Source organism: Musca autumnalis, unplaced genomic scaffold, assembly GCF_047663935.1.
Source record: "Musca autumnalis isolate F117 unplaced genomic scaffold, ASM4766393v1 scaffold_4, whole genome shotgun sequence".
Lineage (NCBI taxonomy): Eukaryota > Metazoa > Arthropoda > Insecta > Diptera > Muscidae > Musca > Musca autumnalis.
This window is the reverse complement of record NW_027411977.1, coordinates 228,589,119-228,614,275: the sequence shown is the minus strand read 5'-3', so window position 1 is coordinate 228,614,275 and position 25,157 is coordinate 228,589,119. Positions and strand designations below refer to the sequence as shown.

At 33.0% G+C, this 25,157-nt stretch overlaps 2 protein-coding genes across 5 annotated transcripts in view; both read left to right on the top strand.

The window, feature by feature from the left end:
* On the top strand, nucleotides 1-906 carry mRpL21 (mitochondrial ribosomal protein L21). The gene is made up of 2 exons (XM_073981372.1): nucleotides 1-178; nucleotides 250-906. Exons 1-2 carry the CDS (start codon nucleotides 112-114, stop codon nucleotides 789-791), a joined length of 609 nt encoding a protein of 202 aa, XP_073837473.1. The 5' UTR covers nucleotides 1-111; the 3' UTR covers nucleotides 792-906.
* Nucleotides 907-3,365: 2,459 nt separating this feature from the next.
* Nucleotides 3,366-25,157, top strand: part of LOC141404212 (uncharacterized) — a 34,159-nt gene continuing 12,367 nt past the window's right edge. For 2 of the 4 annotated variants that reach the window (XR_012412974.1, XM_073987583.1), the window contains exons 1-2: nucleotides 3,366-4,877; nucleotides 22,917-23,864. Coding sequence is in view for 3 of the 4 variants with exons in the window: in XM_073987583.1 (XP_073843684.1) it covers nucleotides 3,857-4,877; nucleotides 22,917-23,864 (1,969 nt within the window). In the remaining variant the exon portion in view is untranslated. The other 2 variants (XM_073987584.1, XM_073987585.1) reach the window with 2 other exon arrangements.

Below are 25,157 nucleotides of genomic sequence, written 5' to 3'. Positions count from 1 at the left end.
GTTCATTTCAGTGAATAGGTTAATTGAACCAATTCTCACCGCTGACCAACACAACCTAAAAAAAGAAAATTTTGTAAATTTATAACAAATAACTTAAAATTAACACAAAACATGGCTTTTTTGGCCCGAAATTTGTTGGCCATAACACGGCAAGCAAGGCTCTTGGATAATTTAACTCGTAACTATAAAGTTCTATTAAAAACAATTATAAAAAGACATTAACATGTGTCCAATCCCTCTTCTTTGCAGATACAATGAGATGTTTAAGTGTTACGCCACGACTTTGTCAACAGCCGAAATTGGAATTGCCCACAACCCAGTCTCTTCAACAGGAAATTTCCAAAGAAGAACAAACAGAATGCCAGAAAATTTTCGATAAAGTCAATCAACAGTTGGCCCAAAACGAAGAAGGACGCCTGTTTGCTGTAGTTCATTTGTGTGGTAAACAGTTTAAAATTACAGCCGGTGACATTATCCTTGTCGAAGGTTATTGGCCACCAACAATTGGCGATGAAATACGTTTGGAGAAGGTTATGTTGGCTGGAGCCAAAGATTTTACATTGATTGGTGCTCCCCTGCTAGAGCCGGGTTTGGTGGATGTTAAAGCAACCATAATTGAGAAAACTCTGTCGCACACTAAAACCCATTTCAAAAAGAAAAGGAGAAAGCAATATTTACGTATTAATTTCCAACGTTCCCCCCACACCATGATTCGCATTAATTCAATTGAAGTCAAACAACAAGTGGATAAGCCATCACCGCGTCCCATAAATGAAAATAGAATCTTCTAAGAAGAGTTAAGAGCTAAGCAGTAGTTGTCAATAGAATGAAAGTTAGATGAATGAGAATCACACTATATTGTTATTATAACATTTGTTTTGGAATAAAATCTGGAGAGAAAAGGTATTTACCAGGTGGTTTGTTTTAAAGGGGACGCTTTGTAGATATTCTAAAAATGAAGTACCATCATAAGTAATTTGTTAAGAGAAGACCTGTTATAAGTCACATATGGAAAGAACAGAAAATATGTATATGTTTTATATATTCAAAAGGGCCTTCTATAGGCCCTTTACTAGGTCTTCAGATAGGAGACCCCTTACTTGGGTATCCACCAAGACCGAAAATCGAGGTCTCAAAGTTTTCTTAAGAAGAACGAGGTCTCCACCAAGTTTTCTTAAGAAAAACGAGGTCTCCACTAAGTTTTCTTAAGAAAAACGACGCCTCCACCATGTTTTGTTAAGTAAACCAGGGTATCCACCAAACTTTCTTAAGAAAACCAGAGTCTTCACCAAGTTTTCTTTCTTCTATATTTACTTTACTCTAATCTTAATCTATAGAAGATATAAGAAGTTATATATAAGTATTCTATTGAAGATATTTTGTGAGGTATTAGGTGCGTTCGTTTACTCAACAATTTGTACAAGTCCATTAACTTCTTGTAATCGGCAAAGGTCTTTTGCATTGTACTGTAGAGTAAACGAACAACATCCAGTAACAATTTGTACAAATTTTGAGTAAACGAACACGCATATTGTCTACAAAGAACTTTTGGGTGATATTGTACAGATTGAAACTTGTAGGTATTTATAGATCGAGTTCCCCACTACAGCACCTTTATGATATCAGAAACTATTTTGCTCTACTGTGAAACACGACCTAGGAACCCTTGTTTTCATGAAATTGTTTCAATGAAATACTCTAGTGTGACCTTCGACTAAGGAGACCCCTTAGGGAGGACTTTTATCACAGAAGATACTGTTGAGAGTTATATAATCGTTCCCGTTAGCATCACTCTCCTCAATTGCAATTGTTACTAATGCTAGGTTTACATCTGAAATCGATTGGATTTCATTTGACGTTTATGCAATGGAATTGACAATTGAAATCAAGTGTACGAACTCCACTTGATTTCAATTGTCAATTCCATTGCTTAAACGTCAAATGAAATCCAATCGATTTCAGATGAGATTTCATTTGACATATCTTATTTCATGATAAAACTATCTTTAATTGCTATTAGAAAAACAATGACCTCCATATCATGAAAATAATAAGCTCCTCCTAGTTTTCTTACGAACACAGTGGTCCCCACAAAGCTTTCTCATTTCAAATCATTTTATAAGCCGGTTTAATAATTTGCTAACTTGCCATCTTTCCTAAATTACATCTTACGTTTAGATTACGATACGTCTACCACTAATCAACAGGTTTTAAAATGCATTATTGAACATTTCTCATTCACAATAGAGCCTTATCGTTGAATCTATAGACCAAATGTGTTCTTCTTTGACACAGCGGTGCCGAAGTTTTTCGTCAATTTACACACATACGACCCGAATGCATAGAAAGAGCGTACGAAAAAGAGACAATGTTTTGATTTGTTTTTGTTTTGTAGCGTGCGTGCATAAAAACACACTAACACACAGTCATAAGTTGCCAATAGTTTGAATACATTCACATTTTGGGCTGTTCTCTTTTTGGTCACGTCTGATCTAGAGGTTCTCTCTTGTAACGTTAGACTTCTCTTTCTAGATTATGAGCACGGCTTGCTCTGAGTGAGTCCTCTGCTAATATGGAGATGGAGATGGCCTTCAGCGCAGTTGTTGTGCTGCTTACGGATCCTATGCTATTGATGGGCAACTGGAAAGTTATTTCTGATGTGGTTGAATCATTTAATGAGAGATGTTTTATTCGATGTCGAAAATGTTTTCATCAATTCCGTTTGTTCCCATTTTTCTTTCTTTTTGTTTTAAACTATTGATTCTTCATTTTCTTTAGTTTCTCACACTTTTACGTCATGTTCACACGAGCGTTTGAAGTACGTTGTTCGCCTCTCGAAATACGTACACGAATTAACCCGTTTCCACGACACCATTCGTAGTTAAGAGAAACACATGGTACAAATACACAGGTAGTCGCATCGGTAATTGTTGGCAACATAAGATGTCAAAATTTGACATCAATTCAATGCAATTGACACATTATGTTACCATCAGCTGGCATGATAATGCTACCTGTACCATGGAGAAACTTAGTCCCAATTTACATTAGGCGAGTTTACTTGCGGCAATTGTCAGTTTGTAGGTGAGAGAGGGTGCTGAGAGGCAAAGGGTTACCATATGCCTCATCTCTCTCTCCTACAAAATGACAATTGCCGCAAGTAAACTCGCCCAATGTAAATTGGGACATAACTACTCATTCGAACAACGAATGAAGAACGAACGACGTACCGTGAAAATGGGCTTTTACATTTACCCTCCGCAATGAGAAAAGTAACGTAAGACCTCTACTTTACATTACGTTAGCCACTAAACCATATCCAATTAGTGTACATTTATCATTCACAGTGTTATGATGACTCTCTTAAGTCAGCTGTTTGAAAAACAGCTGTTGTTTGCCAAAATAATTTTAATTGGTTATGTTTTCTTGAATTTTGTTAATAAAATAACAAAAATAACATATATATTTTGTTTCTAATTAAAATAATTGCTAAATTAAACATCAAACTATAAGTGACATCATTGTTTACAAAATTAAATGTCAACAAATAGAGAAGAACAAATCAACAACATTTCTTGTGACAGCTAACGTCTTCATGTTTTTTTTCTCTGACAACAACAACAACGAGAGTGCGCCGGTCAAAGATATACAAGATTTTCATTTTCACATTTTAGTGTCTCTGAATGAATGTTCTGGAAGGAAACTTATCAAGTGTCGTTTGTTGCGTGGAGGGCGTTGTGTTAAGATAAAATAAAATATCAAGTTTTTTAATGATATCATAAAATATATTTTTGTTTATTTTGATTTTTCTAATGGAATTTATTATTAACAACAAGAAAAATGGCTAGAAAATAATATGAACGATTTTGTTCATAACCTACCACCACAATTTGAAGAGTGTGTTAAAGATTTGCACGGGTATTTGGAAATTGAAGTGAGCTATATAAGTTTTATAACAAAAATTATTGAAGCAGAAGAAGATTGCGGAAGTGGAAGAAGTGTTATTAACAAGAAGACGACGACGAAGAAGGCTAATGAAAACAAGAATTTGTATAATCGAAATTTGTTGTTGAATAATAATTATTGTGTTAATAATAATATTGAAAAAGAATTTCATAAAAGTTGGCGAAAAATTTATGAGGAGACGGCAGCAATCCCCCACCAAAGAAAAACAACAAGAAAATCTTTGGGAAACGATATTAAATGTGTACAAGTGAAAATTGAAATTGTTTGGTTCGGTGCAGAGAGTGCAGAGAGTGCGGCAAATATTGTGGTCAGCTGTGAGTCGTTGTCGCCAAAACGAATCAACAAAACCCAGCAAAATCAGCTTTTGAGGAAAAAGAAAAATAAACACTGCCAGTATTTCGTTGTGGTGTCCTCCTCATCGGTCTCCTCCGCTGTCAACAATAAACTACGTTACGGTATTCGTACGTCTATTGGTCTATTCTTAGATTACTTGCGTTCTTGCAAACCTATTCAAATAATAGTCTCTAGCAGCAGCAGCAGTTCCCAGAACAACAGCAACAACAACGGCGGCACACTAGTTCTGGGACAAACTTCAATAGCTTTGCCATCAATACTTTTAAGAAAATTTGCATTTAACATTGCAAAAGGTCATAAAAACTTCGAACATAAAAGTAAAATCTATACCTTATATCAAAGGGAACGGGAACAACAACAACATTCAGTGGTGACTACTTCGTCTTCATCTTTGAAATCGGGTGAAATACAATTACGTTTCAAAATGATGTTTGCTCCACCGGCTGCCTCGGTTTCCGTGTCCATGCCCCTGACCACCAAACATCATGTCCTTCATGATAACCATCACCACCACCACCACATGCACCAGCAGCATAAAGCAAAACTTGCCGAACAAGGTAGGTAAAAAGAGAGACTCGCACAGTTTTCAATTTTCCGTTGAACTTTAAATAATTTACTTAATGGCTGTAAGGAAAGAAGAAAATGAGTAATGTTTTCTACATTTGTTGTTTTTTTACCGGCTTATCAAAGTTTATTTCTTCTTTTTATAACATTAACATTGTGTTATTATGCAATAATTGTTGTCAATTATCATTTTTTTCATTCTGCTTTTTTATTGTATTGTATCTAGTATTTTCCTTTTATTTTTGTTCTGTTTACTTTTTTGTTTTTGTTTGCAAATATTTACCTATCGCGGAAAAAGAAACGGTTGACTTCGTTCGGCTGTTTGTGTGTCGTGTTGTCGTCATGTGTTTTCATAATGAATTCGTTATTCTCTCTGTTTGCTCTCCCTACTTCTCCTCTCAATTAAACTTGAATTACGGTACATAGATGCCAGACTTGTAAACATTTTAAAGCCGGCAAAAAAAGTAAACAGGCTCTGTTTAACAGACTGATGTTGTGGGTGGATCTGTTTAACAGAGTATTGCATTGTTAACAGGGTATTACAAAGATGGGATCAATGAATAGTTATCTCATTATTAATGGGGCACTGACTAATAGTACGTTACGTTTACATATACTAACTAGATTTAATAAGGTTAATTCTATTGGGTATTAAGCTTCACAGTGAATGTTAACTTATGCCTGATTTAGACTATGCTGGATTTAGCAAATCCAGTGGATTTAAGTTGTCATTTTCATACAACATATGTCAAATAAAGCCAGATAATTGCTAAATCCAGGGTAGTCTAAATGAGCTTTTAGCAAAATCTAACCATGGAGTTACAGAGTGTTAGACCATTGGCCTGTTCCCGTACTTTATAAAGTGGTAAAAGTCGTAAAAGTTGTAAAAGTCGTAAACGATTTTCATATAAATTTTGTGTACGGGAACGCAAAATGTGTAAAAGTGGTAAAATTTTTTTTTTTAGTTCTGGAACAGAGCTCATGTTTATATTATAGCCTTTTGCAGGGTTATACCCCGATTACACTTAACCGGATTAATCCAGTGGGTTTGGATTTCAAATGTCAATTCCATAGCGCAAACGTCAAATAAATCCTCTCGAAGTGGGTTAACCCGGCAAAAAACTAGTGTAACCATACTATTAACCTTTTTTATGAGTATTTATTTGAATTGAAATATAATAGTACGTTTATATATAAGCGGATTTAACAAGCCCACTGGGTTTCGAATGTCAATTCCTTTAGGTATACGTCAAGTAAATCCTAATTAAGAAGGTTAACCCTGCAAAAGGCTATAATATAAACATGGCTTAAGCAATGGAATTGACAGTGGGTTTGTTAAATCCGGTTATATATAATCGTATTATAGTACGTTTACATATAACCAGATTTAATAAACACACTGGGTTTCAAATGTTGAGATTCCATTGCATATACGTCCAATAAATTCTCATAAAGAATGTTTACCCCACAAAATGAACAAATTGAACTGTGTTTAAAATATATGATACAATTTACAAAATATGTTTACAAAACAAAATTTTTTACAATATACGACAAAAACAAAATGAAAAAAAGAAAAACTAAAATGACAAAGTTTAATGAACTTTTTTTTTGTTTCTATTTTGTCTTATCTCTATCTGGCAACTAAATAAATATGTACTTGAATAATAGTATAAACACACACATACCCCACAAAACTATGTACATACATATCAAACAGTAGTCGTTCCCTGGTCCGATCATTTGACATTTGTGTAAACCCCAGCACTCAAATTGATTGAGTGCGACATATATAATCTATAGCTTACGTCGTCACAAGTTGAGAAACTATTTTGCTTCGTTCTATCATCCGGGAACACTTTTTTGTGTTTTCTTTTCCCCTGTCATCTGTTTCAAACGGTTGACAGACAATATACAAGTAGCAAAACAATTCCATTCATTTGCAAAAAGAAAAACAATGTCTGAATGAACAAAATAAAAATTGAAAACAAATACAAAGAAACTAATCTCAAACTATTGTTGTATTGTTTGCTGGTCGTGCGATTGGCTAGCTAAGGCATCCATCCACGAATAGAACCCATATAACACGTGAAAGCTATGAATTTGAATATTATCATCAGCATTCATTATAAGTCCCATAAATGGCGTTGTGATCTTTTCTCAAACTTACTTATTGTGTAATTCCTCCATTCAAATCTTGATCCAATGGAGGAATATTGATAATTGGTTTGTTCCAGTACTGCATATTTCTACACATTTTTACTATTTTTTTCGATAACATAAAGGAAAAATCGGTTATCGGAGTAAAAATGTGTAGAAATGTGTAGTACTGGAACAGACCAAATGTATGTCTGAATCTGCAAAAAATGAAATCAAATTAGGAAATAAATAAACGCAACTCAAGCTAAATAATTTACTTTATAGGTGCTTTCGATAGGCCCTAACCTATATGATCCATGACATTAACTGTAGAAAAATTTATCGATAAAAAATTACACATAACTGATAAAAACATTTTCTGAAAAAAAAAAAACAAAAATTGATCGATAACAACATATTCTGTTAAAAAGGTTATTAAAAACAACAACAAAGTTTTTCTATAGAAATAGTTGTCGATAACAACTTTTTCTATAGAAATAGTTGTCGATAACAACTTTTTCTATAGAAATAGTTGTCGATAACAACTTTTTCTATAGAAATAGTTGTCGATAACAACTTTTTCTATAGAAATAGTTGTCGATAACAACTTTTTCTATAGAAGTAGTTGTCGATAACAACTTTTTCTATAGAAGTAGTTGTCGATAACAACTTTTTCTATAGAAGTAGTTGTCGATAACAACTTTTTCTATAGAAGTAGTTGTCGATAACAACTTTTTCTATAGAAATAGTTGTCGATAACAACTTTTTCTATAGAAATAGTTGTCGATAACAACTTTTTCTATAGAAATAGTTGTCGATAACAACTTTTTCTATAGAAATAGTTGTCGATAACAACTTTTTCTATAGAAATAGTTGTCGATAACAACTTTTTCTATAGAAATAGTTGTCGATAACAACTTTTTCTATAGAAATAGTTGTCGATAACAACTTTTTCTATAGAAATAGTTGTCGATAACAACTTTTTCTATAGAAATAGTTGTCGATAACAACTTTTTCTATAGAAATAGTTGTCGATAACAACTTTTTCTATAGAAATAGTTGTCGATAACAACTTTTTCTATAGAAATAGTTGTCAATAACAACTTTTTCTATAGAAATAGTTGTCAATAACAACTTTTTCTATAGAAATAGTTGTCGATAACAACTTTTTCTATAGAAATATTTGTCGATAACAAGTTTTTCTTTAGAAATAGTTGTCGATAGCAACTTTTTCTATAGAAATACTTGTCGATAACAACTTTTTCTATCGAAATAGTTGTCGATAACAAGTTTTTTAAACTTTTTTTATAGAAGCAGTTATCGATAACAACATTTTCTATAGAAATAGTTGCCGATAACAACCTTTTTTATAGAAATAGCTGTTAGTTAACAACATTTCATATAGAAAATTTTTAGATAAAAACAATGTCTATAGAAAAGCTAGTTTAATAACATCATTTTCTATAGAAAAGTTGTCCGATAACAACATTTTCTGTAGAAAAGTTGTCCGATAACAACATTTTCTGTAGAAATGGTGTTCGATAACAGCATTTTCTATAGAATCTTACTTCGATAACAACATTTTCTATAGTAAATCCGTTCGATAAGAACATATTCTATTTGAAAAGTTGGTCGATAACAGCACTTTTCTACAGAAAAAAATGTCCGATGGCCACAATTTCAATAGAAAAGTTGTTCGACAAAAATATTTTCTATAAAGAAGTTACTCCATTATCATATTTTCTATATAAATGTTGTTCGATAACAACATTTTCGATACAACATGCTTTTCGATAGATTCGATTTTCTATAGAAATGTGATTCGATAACAATTTCTACAAAAAGATTTATTGTCGATGTCATTTTCTATAAAAAATTTGATCGAAAACATTTTGCATATATTATTCGATAACAACATTTCCTACAGTGAAATTCTTCGATAACAATGTTTTCTATAGAAAACTGTTCAAACTGTTTTCTATAGAAAAATTGTTTGATAACAACTTTTTCTATAGAAAAGTTGTTCGATAACAACTTTATCTATAGAAAACTTGGTCGATAGCAACTTTTTCTATAGAAAACTTGGTCGATAGCAACTTTTTCTATAGAAAAGTTGGTCGATAACAACTTTTTCTATAGAAAAGTTGTTCGATAACAACTTTTTCTATAGAAAAGTTTTTCGATAACAACTTTTTCTACAGAAAAGTTGGTCGATAACAACTTTTTCTATAGAAATGTTGTTCGATAACAACTTTATGTATAGAAAAGTTGGTCGATAACATATTTTTCTATAGAAAAGTTGGTCGATAACAACTTTTTCTATAGAAAAGTTGTTCTATAACAACTTTTTCTATAGAAAAGTTGTTCGATAACAACTTTTTCTATAGAAAAGTTGTTCGATAACAACTTTTTCAATGAGAACATTTCCTACAGAAATGTTGTTCGATAACAACATTTTGTATGGAAAGGTTTATCTAAAACATTATCAAAATGTTGTATTCGAACAAATTTTCTATAGAAAAGCTGGTCGATAACAACATTTTCTATAGAAAAATTCTTCGATAGCAACATTTGCTGTTGAAAATTTGGACAATAACAACATTTTTATAGACAAGTTGTTCGATAACAACATCTTGTATAGAAATGTTGTTCGATAACAACATTTTGTATAGTAATAATATTTTCGATAGTAACATTTTCTTTTGACAGCTAGTTCGATAACAACATTTTCTTTAGAAAAGTTTTTCTAGATAACATTTTCTACAGAAATGTTGTTTTCGATAACATTTTCTATTGAAAATTTGATTATGAACACACTTTTCTTAAAGCGGGGTACACACGATCAGTTTTGCTCAAATTATCGGTTGTTTGTCAGTGTGGCCGTTCTTTTGTGTCAGTCTTCAGTGTGTCATTTATCGATATTTCTGAAAAATGGACAGTCAAAACTGATCGTGTGTACTAGACCTGGCAAAAAATCAATGGCACCATCGATAATATCGATTATTATTTAAAAATTCGATATCGATAGATAGTTTTGCCTGTCGATATTATCGGATAAAAACCCCTAACCTGAAATCCATTCAAATAAATAGAAATTTCGCTGCTTTTCGGTTGTGTGTGTGAAATAGTAAGCCCGTATTCGGTAAAATAAAATTTATTTTTTTATTTTTAATAAAATAAAAGCAATTGTTTATTCTCCTTTACATTTCTGTGAAATACTTGTTCAGTATTTCAAGAAAATCATTGACATTTCCGCCATTTTCATCTCCAAATTAACGTTGATGACAACTTAACGATAATATCGATAGCAATCGATATTTTAAAACATTATATCAAAAATATCTAATGTTGGGAATATCGATGGTTTGCCAGCTCTAGTGTGTACCCCAATTTAGAAAAGTGTGTCCATAATAGGTGTGTTCGTTTACTTTTCCCGTAACATTTACTCAGCAAGAAGTTACTGAGAAAAAAGAGCATTTTGACTCTCACAAGAGAAAAAATTACAAAAAGTAAACGAACAGCACATTACAAAACATTTGTAAGATAACAGCTGATCAATAAAAATAAAGAGATTGGCGCTAATAAATATAAATCGTAATTTCAAGCACTGAAAAATAAAAGGATTTGAACAATAAAAAATGAATAATAAAAGAAAACTGGTTTTTTGAACCTTTCATACTATTTTCTCAGGAAGTAGTGTTTTGCTCCTGATGAAGCTTGTACCGTCGTATGGGTGGCCGTGAATACAAGATGCTACAACAAAAATCAAAACGATTCAAGAGCAGGTCCTAAACTGAACTTTTCCGAATTTTTATGTGGGAGGTACCCGAAGGCGTGGACCGATTGAGTCCATATTGGGGCCTCATCTAAGTTTGGTAGAAATTTCACCATGTGCAAACTTTGGACCAAATCGGTTACTCCCTTCAATAGTTATCGCGCGCACAAATTTTCCGAACATTTGTGGGGGGAGGTACCGAAAGGAGTGGACCGACATAACCCATCTTCGAACTTAAACTAAGTTTGGACAAAATATTGCGAAAGCTAAATTTTGGACCAAAACGGTTCTTCCTTCGAGAGTTATCGTGTGCACTAGCTACTACATATGGTGCCGAACTATAACCAAGAGCATCTTTAAAGAGCCGGTGTTGGTGTGAGGAGCGTCAGCTGGATAATAAATATACTGTTACCACAACACATTCGCAAAAAATTCAAACTTTACACCAAGCTGATTTAAGTGTGAAACAAATATTAAAGTTTGGATTAAGAAAGCATGGACTTGTCCACAAAACACATTACATCACTGTGGACAGGACAGATGTTTCCAATGAAAACATTCTTGGAACTAGATGTACGCTTGGAAGAAGTTTTATTACCTACAATGTTTCGGAATAGATTCAACTTGGTCTAAGTTTGGACAAAATATTACAAGAACCAAATTTAGAACAAATCTAGAGTTATCCTGCGCTCCAACCAGCCGGACAGACAGATGGGCGGATATGGTTAAATCGACTCCAAAAAGTCCGAAACTGATTACAAAGTGTATATTCTCGATGGAAATGTTTGATGTTGTCTGCTCCGAGAATCGTACCAGGACATTCAGTGTGAGAGGCCGATGTGCTACCTTCTATCCTAAACAAATCCAAAATGTTTGAAGACTCTTGGGGTGTCTCGATAAAATCCAACTTCTTGCACCTTTGAATTTTTGTGTGGGACATAACCCCAAGATGTTCCGAGAGTTGTTTTTTAATTGCACTTATGAGATTCTGTGTGGGAGGTACACATAAATGCTCCAAGAGCTGTTCTTCCAAAAATACTTGGGATCCAAAGCCGTTAGTTTATCCAATCTGCTAAAAAACAAATTTAAATTTATATTTTAAAAATTCTTGTTTCTTTTTGTTTACAAAAAAACAACTCAAAACAACTGATTATTCAACAGCTGATCGAACTTACGAATTCTTACTGGACAAATTTTCCCAGCATGAATTTGTAAGTTCTCAGTCACACAACTGTCAAAAGTGCTCTCTCAATTCGCTCTCTTTTGCTGGATAATTGTGTAAACGAACAACATCTCGTAACAATTTGTACAAATTATCGCGTAAACGAACACACCTAATAACTGCTCTGTTCCAAACCTGCAAGAAGCTACTATTTTCTACTACGATAACAGATTTTCCTTTATGTTATCGGAATAATAAAAATTTGTAGATTCTTGTAGTTCTGGAACAGACCATACATTTTCTATTAATAGGATGGTCGATAGCAATATTTTCGGCCAGTTTTGTTCCATTTTATAGTTCTTGTTCACTTACACTTCCGTTACACATGCCAGTAAATTGGTGCCAATTGAGTACATGTATTATACTCGAAAATGCCGAAAAAGTGTTCGACTGGCATGTATTTTTCTTGTGCGTTTACACATGCCAGTGCAAGTTCAATTCCAAAATTATTTTAAGCCGCATATCACACACAAAATTGCATTATATTTCAGATTTAAAACACAATTCACAACATATTTTACTATTTTTATTTTATTTCGTTTTAAAAAGATTGTTTTCAATCATAAACATAATGAATCTGGTATTGCCGCCTTTTCAATATTGTATAATCCCAGAGGGGAAATTATGTATCAACCTATATTTGCATGAAAAACATTAAAATTATTTCTTTACTAACCACTAATATATTGCAGCTACCAAGACGTATTATTTGTGTTTCCTAATCTTTTTGAAAATATGCATTAAATCTTTGCATTCTTAAAAGAAACAAAAATGTACATGGATTAAAAAATAGTCTCGGCAACTCTTTTTTCATTTTCGACATATCATTGGCAGCCAACTCAAAATTTTGCTGGCATGAAAAAGTCGAGTGGAGTCGACAATTCAAAAAATGTAATTGTGGTAGTAAAATATTGTGTATGTATTGAATTTTTCGAACTGTCACTGGCATGTGTAAAGGTTGGGTTTTAGAACTGTCGCCTCTGTGTTAAACTGTTTACAAAACAATTCTTCTTATTCAGAAATTTCATCATAATTTTTTAATCGCAAATCCTCCTATTCTTTATTAGTCTATCATCCTCTTGTTTTGGGTTTTTATTTACATTATCGTCAATTGCACTTCTTCATCCCAACCATAAAAGCAAACACATCCATGCATGCCCCCCACATATCCATAATAAAGAACTAAAAGAAAAAGAAAAACATTTTGTCATTGGCCTTCAAAATAAGCAATTTTGCACACAATCTTCTGACTACAACACCTACCTACCTCCTCCCATCTTCATCCATGGAACTTATATTGTAGCTTATCGGATTTTGTTTTCATTTTAAAACATGTTGCTGCCTGCCTGCTTGCACACAAGAAAAGGAAATCGAAATGCGATTGTTTTTGCATAATTCTTTGCTTGCACTTGGGAATGTCTTGTCTTTTCCTACTCCCTACAGCTGTTTCTCCTCAGACCCACATGATTGCTTGTGGCTTGTGGGTTGACATAACCCAGCTTAATGTGATGCAAGTCAAGTGTGAAGGGGTGGGGGGGGCATTTATTGTCTGGTTCATTTTTCAGTTCTCCCCATTTCCTCTCATTCATTATTGGAGGGGGTTTTGACATAAGCCTGATTAAATGTAACGTAACACTCATGTAAACAATGCAATGTTACGTTTTAATGAGGGGTGCTGTAGACTGTGTGTCTTTTTTGAATGAGTGGATGTTTCTTTATTGTTAAATGGTAGAAATATAAGAAATTATGGCGATTTTAAGGGAATACTTTTAGCGAACGAGTGCTAGAGAAGTGAAAACATAAATGCTGAAGGCATTTTATGTAAAAATAATGCAACTTTAAGATTTCCTTAGAGCCGTTTTGGACTCTATGACATTATGAAAATAGCTATTCGGTAATTAATGAAATAGCTATTTATGTAAATGCCCCCTTATAGCCTGTTTATATTATATCTTTTTGTCGGGTTAACTTTCTTTGTGCGGATTCTTGACGTATAATTGCGGTTATGTGTAAACGTACTATTATAGACTAAGGCCTCATGAATTAGTAGCATGTTCACATTAGAGTTTTTGCTGAGTTACTTATCCAGTGCAATGTAAATGTGCTATTAGACAATGTAAGGAGGATACAAAGAAGATTGCTTCAAAGTCACCATTGTATGCAATTATTTCATTTGTAATTATTTCAAGAATCCTTAGGCATGTTCAGCCAGACATTTCTTGAAGTGTTATGCAAACACAAATTGTAGCTACATTGCTAAGTACGAACCAAACAGCAGTAAACAAAGAAATTAAATTATTTCTTGTGTCTGGCTACTAATCATTTATTCGAGCATTTCTACATCATATGAAGGTCATAATATAGAGGAGGAACACATTCTTTCTTCATATGGTGGTATATATTATAAGCCAAACATAAGTTGTCATAGAATTTTAATCGATAAGAAGGTATAAGCGTCACAATTGTGTATAGATGGGAATGTATGTATGAAAAATGACTAAATACAATCATAATTAGCAAAATGTTTCATCAATCTAATTGTATAATAGGTATATTTGCTTTTTTTTAAACAAAAAAATATTCTTTTTGTTTCCATTTGAAATAGATGTTTTGTTTTGCTGATAAACAATATTTAAATTCGTACAATGACTTACGTGAAATTATAAGGAAATGTTAGAAAACTAATAAAAATGATTGGAGGGGTTTTTACGTTGATCAACATGATTTGTTGCCAGGCTGCTATATATATTTATGAATAATTCATCTTTACAAAGGGCTAAGGTCGTTTCTGGCGTATGAACTGCACCATGTTCTCTCAAGAAGACAAAAAGTATTTACAATGATGGTACTCTTGCATAAACCCCTGTATAATTATTCGCAGAACTACATGAAATTCAATTTAGCCGAATCAGATTTTGTAGAAGCACAAATACCGAAATGTCCTATAGGTTTCGATAAACTAACAATCATTTTAGGGAAATATTTCATGAAAAATGGAAAGACTATTGCCCTGTTCCAGAACCTGCAAGTAGCTTTTTACCACGATAAGATTTTTTCTTTATGTTATCGGAAAAAATAGTAAAAATTAGTAGATTGTATTAGTAGAGTGTATTGACATTTGATGGAACGATGCAACCTAGCCGAACCTTTGTAGATGCCCTAAAAATATTCTTAAAAAATCCACGAGCCTTTGTAGGTGGTCTAAAAATATTTTTAAAAATCCACGAGCCTTCGCAGGTGCACTAAAAATATTTTTAAAAATCCACGAGCCTTCGAAGGTGCCCTAAAAATATTTTTAAAAATTCAAGAGCCTTCGAAGGTGCCCTAAAAATATTTTTAAAAATCCACGAGCCTTTGTAGATGCCCTAAAAATATTTTTAAAAATCCACGAGCCTTTGTAGGTGGTCTAAAAAAATTTTTAAAAAACCTCGAGCCTTTGTAGGTTCCCTAAAAATATTTTTTAAAATCCACGTGCCTTTAAAAGTGCCCTAAAATATTTTTAAAAAATCCACGAGCCTTTGTAGGAGACCTAAAAATGTTTTTAAAAATCCTCGAGCCTTTGTAGGTGCCCTAAAAATATTTTTAAAAATCCACGAGCCTTTCTAGGTGGTCTAAAAATATTTTTAAAAATCCACGAGCCTTTGAAGGTGCCCTAAAATATTTTTAAAAATCCACGAGCCTTTGAATGCGCCCTAAAAATAATTTTAAAAATCCACGAGCCTTTGAAGGTGCCCTAAAAATATTTTTTAAAAATCCACGAGCCTTTGTCGATGCCCTAAAAATGTTTTTAAAAATCCACGAGCCTTTGAAGGTGCCCTAAAAATATTTTTAAAAATCCACAAGCTTTTGTCGATGCCCTAAAAATATTTTTTAAAATCCACGAGCCTTTGTAGATGTCCTAAACATATTTTTAAAAATCCATGAGCCTTTGTAGGTGCCCTAAAAATATTTCTAAAAATCCACGAGCCTTTGTAGGTGCCCTAAAAATATTTTTAAAAATCCACGAGCCATTGAAGGTGCCCTAAAAATATTTTTTAAAAATCCACGAGCCTTTGTAGATGCCCAGAAAATATTTTTAAAAATCATCGAGCCTTTGTAGGTGCCCAGAAAATATTTTTAAAAATCCACGAGCCTTTGTAGGTGCCTTAAAAATATTTTTAAAAATCCACGAGCCTTTTTATGTGACCTAAAAATATTTTTAAAAATCCACGGGCCTTTGTAGGTGCCTTAAAAATATTTTTAAAAATCCACGAGCCTTTGTCGATGCCCTTAAAATATTTTTAAAAATCCACGAGCCTTTGTAGATGCCCTAAAAATATTTTTAAAAAATCCACGAGCCTTTGTAGATGCCCTAAAAATATTTTTAAAAATCCACAAGCCTTTGTTGGAGACCTAAAAATATTTTTAAAAATCCACGAGCCTTTGTAGGAGACCTAAAAATATTTTTAAAAATCCACGAGCCTTTGTAGGAGACCTAAAAATATTTTTAAAAATCCACGAGCCTTTGTAGGAGACCTAAAAATATTTTTAAAAATCCACGAGCCTTTGTAGGAGACCTAAAAATATTTTTAAAAATCCACGAGCCTTTGTAGGAGACCTAAAAATATTTTTAAAAATCCACGAGCCTTTGTAGGAGACCTAAAAATATTTTTAAAAATCCACGAGCCTTTGTAGGAGACCTAAAAATATTTTTAAAATTCACTTCCCTTTTTGATGCCCTAAAAATATTTTTAAAAATCCTCGAGCCCTTGTAGATGCCCTAAAAATTTTTTTTAAAATCCTCGAGCCTTTGTAGGTGCTCTAAAAATATTTTTAAACATCCACGAGCGTTTGTAGATGCCCTAAAAATATTTTTAAAAATCCACGAGCCTTTGTAGATGCCCTAAAAATATTTTTAAAAATCCACGAGCCCTTGTAGATGCCCTAAAAATATTTTTAAAAATCCACGAGCCTTTGTAGATGCCCTAAAAATATTTTTAAAAATCCACGAGCCTTTGTAGATGCCCTAAAAATATTTTTAAAAATCCACCAGCCTTTGTAGATGCCCTAAAAATATTTTTAAAAATCCACGAGCCTTGGTAGTTGCCCTAAAAATATTTTTAAAAATCCACGAGCCTTGGTAGTTGCCCTAAAAATGTTTTTAAATATCCACGAGCCTTTGAAGGTGCCCTAAACATATTTTTAAAGATCCACTAGCCTTTTTAGGTGCCCAAAAATAATATTAAAAATACACGAGCCTTTGTAGTTTTCCTAAAAATATGTCTGAAAATCCACTAACCTTTGTAGGTGCCCTAAAAATATTTTTAAAAATCCACGAGCCTTTGTAGGTGTCCTAAAAATATTTTTAAAAATCCACGAGCCTTTGTAGGTGTCCTAAAAATATTTTTAAAGATCCACTAGCCTTTTTAGGTGCCCCAAAAATAATATTAAAAATCCACGAGCCTTTGTAGTTTTCCTAAAAATATGTCTGAAAATCCACTAACCTTTGTAGGTGCCCTAAAAATATTTTTAAAAATCCACGAGCCTTTGTAGGTGTCCTAAAAATATTTTTAAAAATCCACGAGCCTTTGTAGGTGTCCTAAAAATATTTTTAAAGATCCACTAGTCTTTTTAGGTGCCCCAAAAATAATATTAAAAATCCACGAGCCTTTGTAGTTTTCCTAAAAATATGTCTGAAAATCCACTAACCTTTGTAGGTGCCCTAAAAATATTTTTAAAAATCCACGAGCCTTTGTAGGTGTCCTAAAAATATTTTTAAAAATCCACGAGCCTTTGTAGGTGTCCTAAAAATATTTTTAAAAAAATCCACGAGCCTTTGTAGTTGCCCTAAAAATATTTTTAAAAATCCACGAGCCTTTGTAAGTGCCTTAAAAATATTTTTAAAAATCCACGAGCGTTTGTAGTTGCCCTAAAAATATTTTTAAAAATCCACGAGCCTTTGTAAGTGCCTTAAAAATATTTTTAAAAATCCACGAGCCTTTTTAGGTGCCCCAAAAATAATTTTAAAAATCCACGAGCCTTTGTAAGTGCCTTAAAAATATTTTTAAAAATCCACGAGCCTTTTTAGGTGCCCCAAAAATATTTTTAAAAATCCACGAGCCTTTGTAAGTGCCTTAAAAATATTTTTAAAAATCCACGAGCCTTTTTAGATGCCCCAAAAATAATTTTAAAAATCCACGAGCCTTTGTAAGTGCCTTAAAAATATTTTTAAAAATCCACGAGCCTTTTTAGGTGCCCCAAAAATAATTTTAAAAATCCACGAGCCTTTGTAAGTGCCTTAAAAATATTTTTAAAAATCCACGAGCCTTTTTAGATGCCCCAAAAATAATTTTAAAAATCCACGAGCCTTTGTAGGTGCCTTAAAAATATTTTTAAAAATCCACGAGCCTTTGTAGGTGCCTTAAAAAAATTTTTAAAAATCCACGAGCCTTTGTAGGTGACCTAAAAATATTTCTAAAAATCCACTAGCATTTATAGATGCCGTAAAAATATTTTTAAAAATCCACGAGCCTTGGTAGTTGCCCTAAAAATATTTTTAAAAATCCACGAGCCTTGGTAGTTGCCCTAAAAATATTTTTAAAAATCCACGAGCCTTGGTAGTTGCCCTAAAAATATTTTTAAAAATCCACGAGCCTTGGTAGTTGCCCTAAAAATATTTTTAAAAATCCACGAGCCTTGGTAGTTGCCCTAAAAATATTTTTAAAAATCCACGAGCCTTGGTAGTTGCCCTAAAAATATTTTTAAAAATCCACGAGCCTTGGTAGTTGCCCTAAAAATATTTTTAAAAATCCACGAGCCTTTGTATGTGGCCTAAAAATATTTTTAAAAATCCAAGAGCCTTTGTAGGTGCCCTAAAAATATTTTTAAAAATCCACGAGCCTTTGTATGTGGCCTAAAAATATTTTTAAAAATCCAAGAGCCTTTGTAGGTGCCCTAAAAATATTTTTAAAAATCCACGAGCCTTTGTAGATGCCTTAAAAATATTTTGAAAAATCCAAGAGCCTTTGTCGATGCCCTGAAAATATTTTTTTAAAAAAACGACGAGTCTTTGTAGGTGTTCTAAAAATGTTTTTAATAATCCACGAGCAGTGATGCCGACTGTTCCGAGGTAAAAATCGCTACAGCCACATACGCACCATAGGTCTGTAGCGATTTTTACCTTAAAACAGTTGACATTCCTACTTAAACAGTGGTTTTTGTACGTCAAAAATCACCACAAGTAGCGGGAAAACCACCAACTTGGCACCCCTGTCCACGAGCCTTTGAAGGTGCCCTAAAAATATTTTTAAAAATCCACGAGCCTTTGTATGTGGCCTAAAAATATTTTTAAAAATCCACGAGCCTTTGTAGGTGAACTTAAAAATTTTTAAAAATCCACGAGCCTTTAAAGGTGCCCTAAAAATATTTTTAAAAATCCACGAGCCTTTGAAGGTGCCCTAAAAATTTTTTTTTAAAATCTACGAGCCTTTGTAGGTTGTCTAAAAATATTTTTAAAAATCCACGAGCCTCTGAAGATACCCTAAAAAAAATTTTAAAAATCCACGAGCCCTTGTATATGCTCCAAAAATATTTTTAAAAATCCACGAACCTTTGCAGGTGCACCAAAAATATTTTTAAAAATCCACGAGCCTTAGGAGGTGGAGGCCTATATCTCTGGAAGTATACATTTCCCAAAAAAAAAAAAAAAAAAACACATCATTAGAATCGGCATGAAGAGCACTACCTATGGTAGGTAATTTTTTCATAATTTTCTGCGGTGGGTCGGCAAAGGAAATTTTAGCAGTGCCATCTTTGAAATCAAGGAAAATAAATGCCAAATCTTCTTCGAAAACACTTGTGGACTTATTTGGAATATTTAAGAACGAAGAAGAATTTTTCGTATTTGTTTGCTCTCAAAATAAAAACAAAATATTGCAGCATTGGAAAAAAATCTTATAATCATCAACTAAGGTTCAAATTGGCATTGTCTAGTTTGAACTTTTGTGTGATTTTATTTTTTTGTCTAGACCTCTTTATCACTTTTAGCAATCTTTTTCATTTTAGTTTTATAAAGAAGCTGAGCTCGCTACTCAGTCGCTAAGTCTAAATTTCGCTAAGTGATAATGAGAAACATGGACTTGATAGGAAGCTAGCTAACACCACTATATACATGTTTTGTGTATATGTAAATTTCCAATTTAAATTGTATAATTCCGGTGATAACCAAAAGCTAAGAAGGCAACATCAACAACAATCAATTAAAGCGATGCTGATGATTCAAAATAAAATTGTTTTAGATTATTTGCTACAATTCCCAATCCCCCAATAAGAGAATTTCACTATTTATTGCCATACAATTGCTGCAATTGAACTTATTGTAATCAACACTTTGCAAAAGAAAGGTCGCGTACAGTTTTTTTTCGCAAAACTTGCGCGTTCATATTTATATTTTGTAGCGGGTAAGGATAAAAAAATAGTGTGAAAGTTTTTGTGAGATCCTTATTAAAAAAATAAGAAAGAAATATAAACCGAAAACGAGTGTTAAGTGTTTTTAAGGAAGCGATTGCTGCAAAACCTGCTGGACCCTCCTACAGATTTTTATGTATATTTTGAATTTAATTTTTTTATTTACAATAATGTGCTATTAAGTGATTGCCAATTAAGTATATTGAGTGAAAATTAACAAAGGGTTAAAAAAAAACAAAATTCAAGGTTTTGAAAAAAATTATTCGACATAACCTCAAAACAAATTTTTATAAACAACGAAAAAATTAAATAAAAGTTGGGAAAATTTGTTGAAAACAATGTTGGGCTAAAGATTCCAAAGGAAATATTTCCAGTTTCCTTTAACATAACCTAAAAAAGTGATATTTTGATTTATTTCGTGCTTAGTGGAAAATAAATTTGAGATAAAAAAATATTTCTCAAATTTCTTCTTTACATTTTCCCTCTTTTCTAGGGGATCCAATGTATATACAGATTCGTGTTGTTCGACAGCTCCCCTTTTACACTTATCCGCTAAGATCAAGTATTTTCCAAGATTTCAAAATAATTTGGGAAACCTTTCAAAATTTGCACCCAAAACAACGGGCACATAACCCATTTTATGATAGCGCTATTTTATTAGTATATATTGATCCTACATCTACATATTGTTTGGTGACCTAGGGTGAAATTTGATTCAGAAAATTTCTTCTATTAACACCAACTCCCTAGGCTGAAGTATTGTGGGACATTTTGGCAGATTTCCAAAAAGTTCAAATTAACTTAAAAAATTATTTTCAGTAAATTCCAATTTATTTTTCCACTTTTCTGGGGTATCCAATGTTTCTACAGATTCGTGTTGTTCGACAGCTCATAGTGAAATTTTATGGAGAACCTTTTCTCCTTTTACACTTATCCCCCCAAGATCAAGTATTTTCCAAGATTTCAATAGAATTGGGAAACCTTTCAAAATTTGCACCCAAAACAACAGCTTCGACACATAACCCATTTTATGATAGCGCTATTTTATTGGTATATATTGATCCTACATCTATATGTTGTTTGGTGACCTAGGTTGAAATTTGATGCCGAACATTTCTTCCATTAACACCAACTCCCTAGGCTGAAGTATTGTGGGACATTTTGGCAGATTTCCAAAAAGTACAAATTATCTTAAAAAATTATTTTCAGTAAATTCCATTTTATTTTCCCACTTTTCTGGGGGATCTAATGCATCTACAGATTCGTGTTGTTCGACAGCTCATAGTGAAGTTTAATGGAGATCCTTTTCTCCTTTTACACTTATCCGCAAAGATCAAGTATTTCACAAGATTTCAATAGAATTTGGAAACCTTTCAAAATTTGCACCGAAAACAACGGGCACATAAACCATTTTATGATAGCGCTATTTTATTAGAATATATTGATCCTACATCTACAAATTGTTTGGTGACATAGGGTGAAGTTTGATGCAGAACATTTCTTCCATTAACACCAACTCCCTAGGCTGAAGTATTGGGGGACATTTTGGCAGATTTCCAAAAAGTACAAATTAACTTAAAAAATAATTTTCAGAAAATTCCATTTTATTTTCCCACTTTTCTCGGGGATCTAATCCATCTACAGATTCGTGTTGTTCGACAGCTCATAGTGAAATTTTATGGAGAACATTTTCTCCTTTTACACTTATCGGCTAAGATCAAGTATTTTCCAAGATTTCAATAGAACTGGGAAACCTTTCAAAATTTGCACCCAAAGCAACAGCTTAGACACATATCACATTTTAATAATGGTATTTTATTGATATATATTGTTCCTACCTCTGCGGGTTATTTGGTGACTTATGTTGAAATTTGATGTAGAACATTTCTTCCTTTAACACCAACTCCCTAAGATGAAGTTGTGTGGGCTACTTTGTCAGATTTCCAAAACGTACAGGTTACCTAAAAAAATTCAGTAAAATCCATTTTTTCTGACAATGGATCTACAGATTCCTTTTTTCAATGGGCCATATTGAAATTTGATGGAGAACATTTTCTCCTTTGACCCATACCAGCTTAGATCAGGTATTGTGGCAGATTTTTCAATTGAATTCGGAACCTAAATTTGCCGCCAAAACAACAGTTAAAAATATATAGGTTGTCACATACACCAGATTAACTTGGAATTATGAAGTCCGACGTATCATTAAGCCTTATAAATCAAATAATTATTATATACCAGCGAAGATCTCGTTTTGTGAAAAATTCTAATAACATAACCTCAAAATTTCTTAATTCATATTTTTATAAAATTTTTTTAATTCTCTTCAAAAATTATAAATATTTCCCATAAATAGAACATTGGTGGCGTTTATTTAATTGGGATAGCTGTTACAATTTTGATAAAGATCATTTTAACTAATCTCTCCTTATTTTCCAACTTTCCTTGCAGGTGACAAATCCAAACGTTTATCAACACAAACTAAATCCGAAGAAATTGTTGAGGCCATGAAGAAACTCGATGCTAAATTAGTTGCCTATTTGGCTGGTGAAACTGAACTCACCTCTAAGTTATCTACCAATTGCGAGGTGGTAGAAAATAATGTTGATCATCTCAGCTTGCAAGAAGAAGAAGAACAACAAGATGAACATACCCATACCACCCGCTTGGACGATTTATCGCCCGCTACAAAATTGAACATTTTCAAAACCATACATGGCATTAAACTTGAAATGGAAGCTCTTACCCTACAACCGGAGGGTACAAAATCCATGAATTTAATGGCAAGTGAAATTCGTCCGATTTTCACGGTGGAATGTCAACTCTCCAATGAGCTTATCAAGAAGGTGCCACGCTGTGATATGTTCCATATTATACAATTCGAATCGGAAAAATTCCAAAGTTTAACACAATGTACCCGTTTTGGACAACAAGATGAGAGAGCTGTCAAATTGGATTTAGATGAGAATGGCAATGAATTGAGTGAAATCAATTTGGGACGCATCTATTTTACTGTGTGGTGGCGTGAACCTGGCACCTGCCTTAATGAAATGTTGGGCATGGGCTCTTTGGAATTGTCGGATCTATACAATGCATCACTGCTGGAACAGTGTAAACGCATTGAAATACAACGTCGTGGCCGTCATTTGGCATGTTTGTACTTTAAAATCACTTTGCAACGTGATGGCGGTAAACTCCCTGCGCCCAGGAAACGTGCATTATTTTTACCCAAACAATCCAGTTGTGATAGTGGTGATGAAAAAACACCCTCCTCAACCACATCATCATCGGCTGCTGATAAGCAAAATATGTCAAATAATGCTGCTGCCCAGCAGCAACAACAACAGAATCAATCGAATCAATGCAATTTAGCCACAGATAAATCATCCACAGAAAAAGGTGATTATAGTGAAAATTTCTGGTTTGTAAAACACAGCAAAATCCAATGACTAAGATTGTTGCAAGATCAGAAGATGTATACTTCCACAAATGTTAATAATTTTTATCACAACAAACCCAACAACAACAAAATTTGTATGACAATGACAACTACTGAAACTGGACTCTCCTTCCCCCATGTTGCTATTGTAAAGGACGACATGGACGACATTACAATGATTAATATTGTATGGTTATGCTATTATTATTCAGCAAATAATTTATTGGATTGGTTTATGATTATATGTTTAGAAATAAATATTTTATGCTTTGCAATTATGTTGCAAACAATCGAAAAAATAACAACAACAAAAAACAACCAAAAAAACACACAAAAACAAACGTTTGTTTCCTTTTCTTTATTATTTATTATTTAACAAAAAAATATTGGCGGTTTTCCCCTACAAAGTGGAAGAGATTTCTTTAAATGAGGTTTCTAAAAATGATAAGAATTTCGAAAGACCTTGTAGAACACTTCTTCCATTTACACCAACTCCCTAGGATGAAGTAGTGTGGGACATTTTGGCACAGTACCAAAACGTACAGATTAACCTAGAAAAATAATTTTCCGTAAAATCCAATTTATTTCATTTTCAACACCCATTGAAACTTGATGGAGAGCCTTTTTTCCTTTGCAACTTACCTGTTAAAACAACGGCTTGTGACAGATTTTGAAAGAATTCGGAAACCTTCTAAATTTATTCCCAAAAGAACAGTTTAGATAAATAATCTATAATGATAGTGCGATTTCATTGGTATATATTGTTCCTACGTCTACATGTTGTTTGATGACATATGGTGAAATTTGATGTAGACCAAAACGTCCTTAAAAAAACATTTTCAGTATAGTCCAATTCACTTGTCCCTCTTTTCTGGGGGATCCAATGTATCTATAGATTCGTGTTGTTCGACAGCTCATAGTGAAATTTTATGGAGAACCTTTTCTCCTTTTACACTTATCCGCTAAGATCAAGTATTTTGCAAGATTTCAATAGAATTGGGAAACCTTTCAAAATTTGCACCCAAAGGAACGGCTTCGACACAAACCATTTTATAATAGCCCTATTTTATTAGTATATATTGAACCTACATCTACATATTGTTTGGTGACCTAGGGTGAAATTTGATGCAGAACATTTCTTCCATTAACACCAACTCCCTAGGCTGAAGTAGTGTTGGACATTTTGGCAGATTTCCAAAAAGTAAAAATTAACTTAAAAATTATTTTCAGTAAATTCCATTTTATTTTTCCAC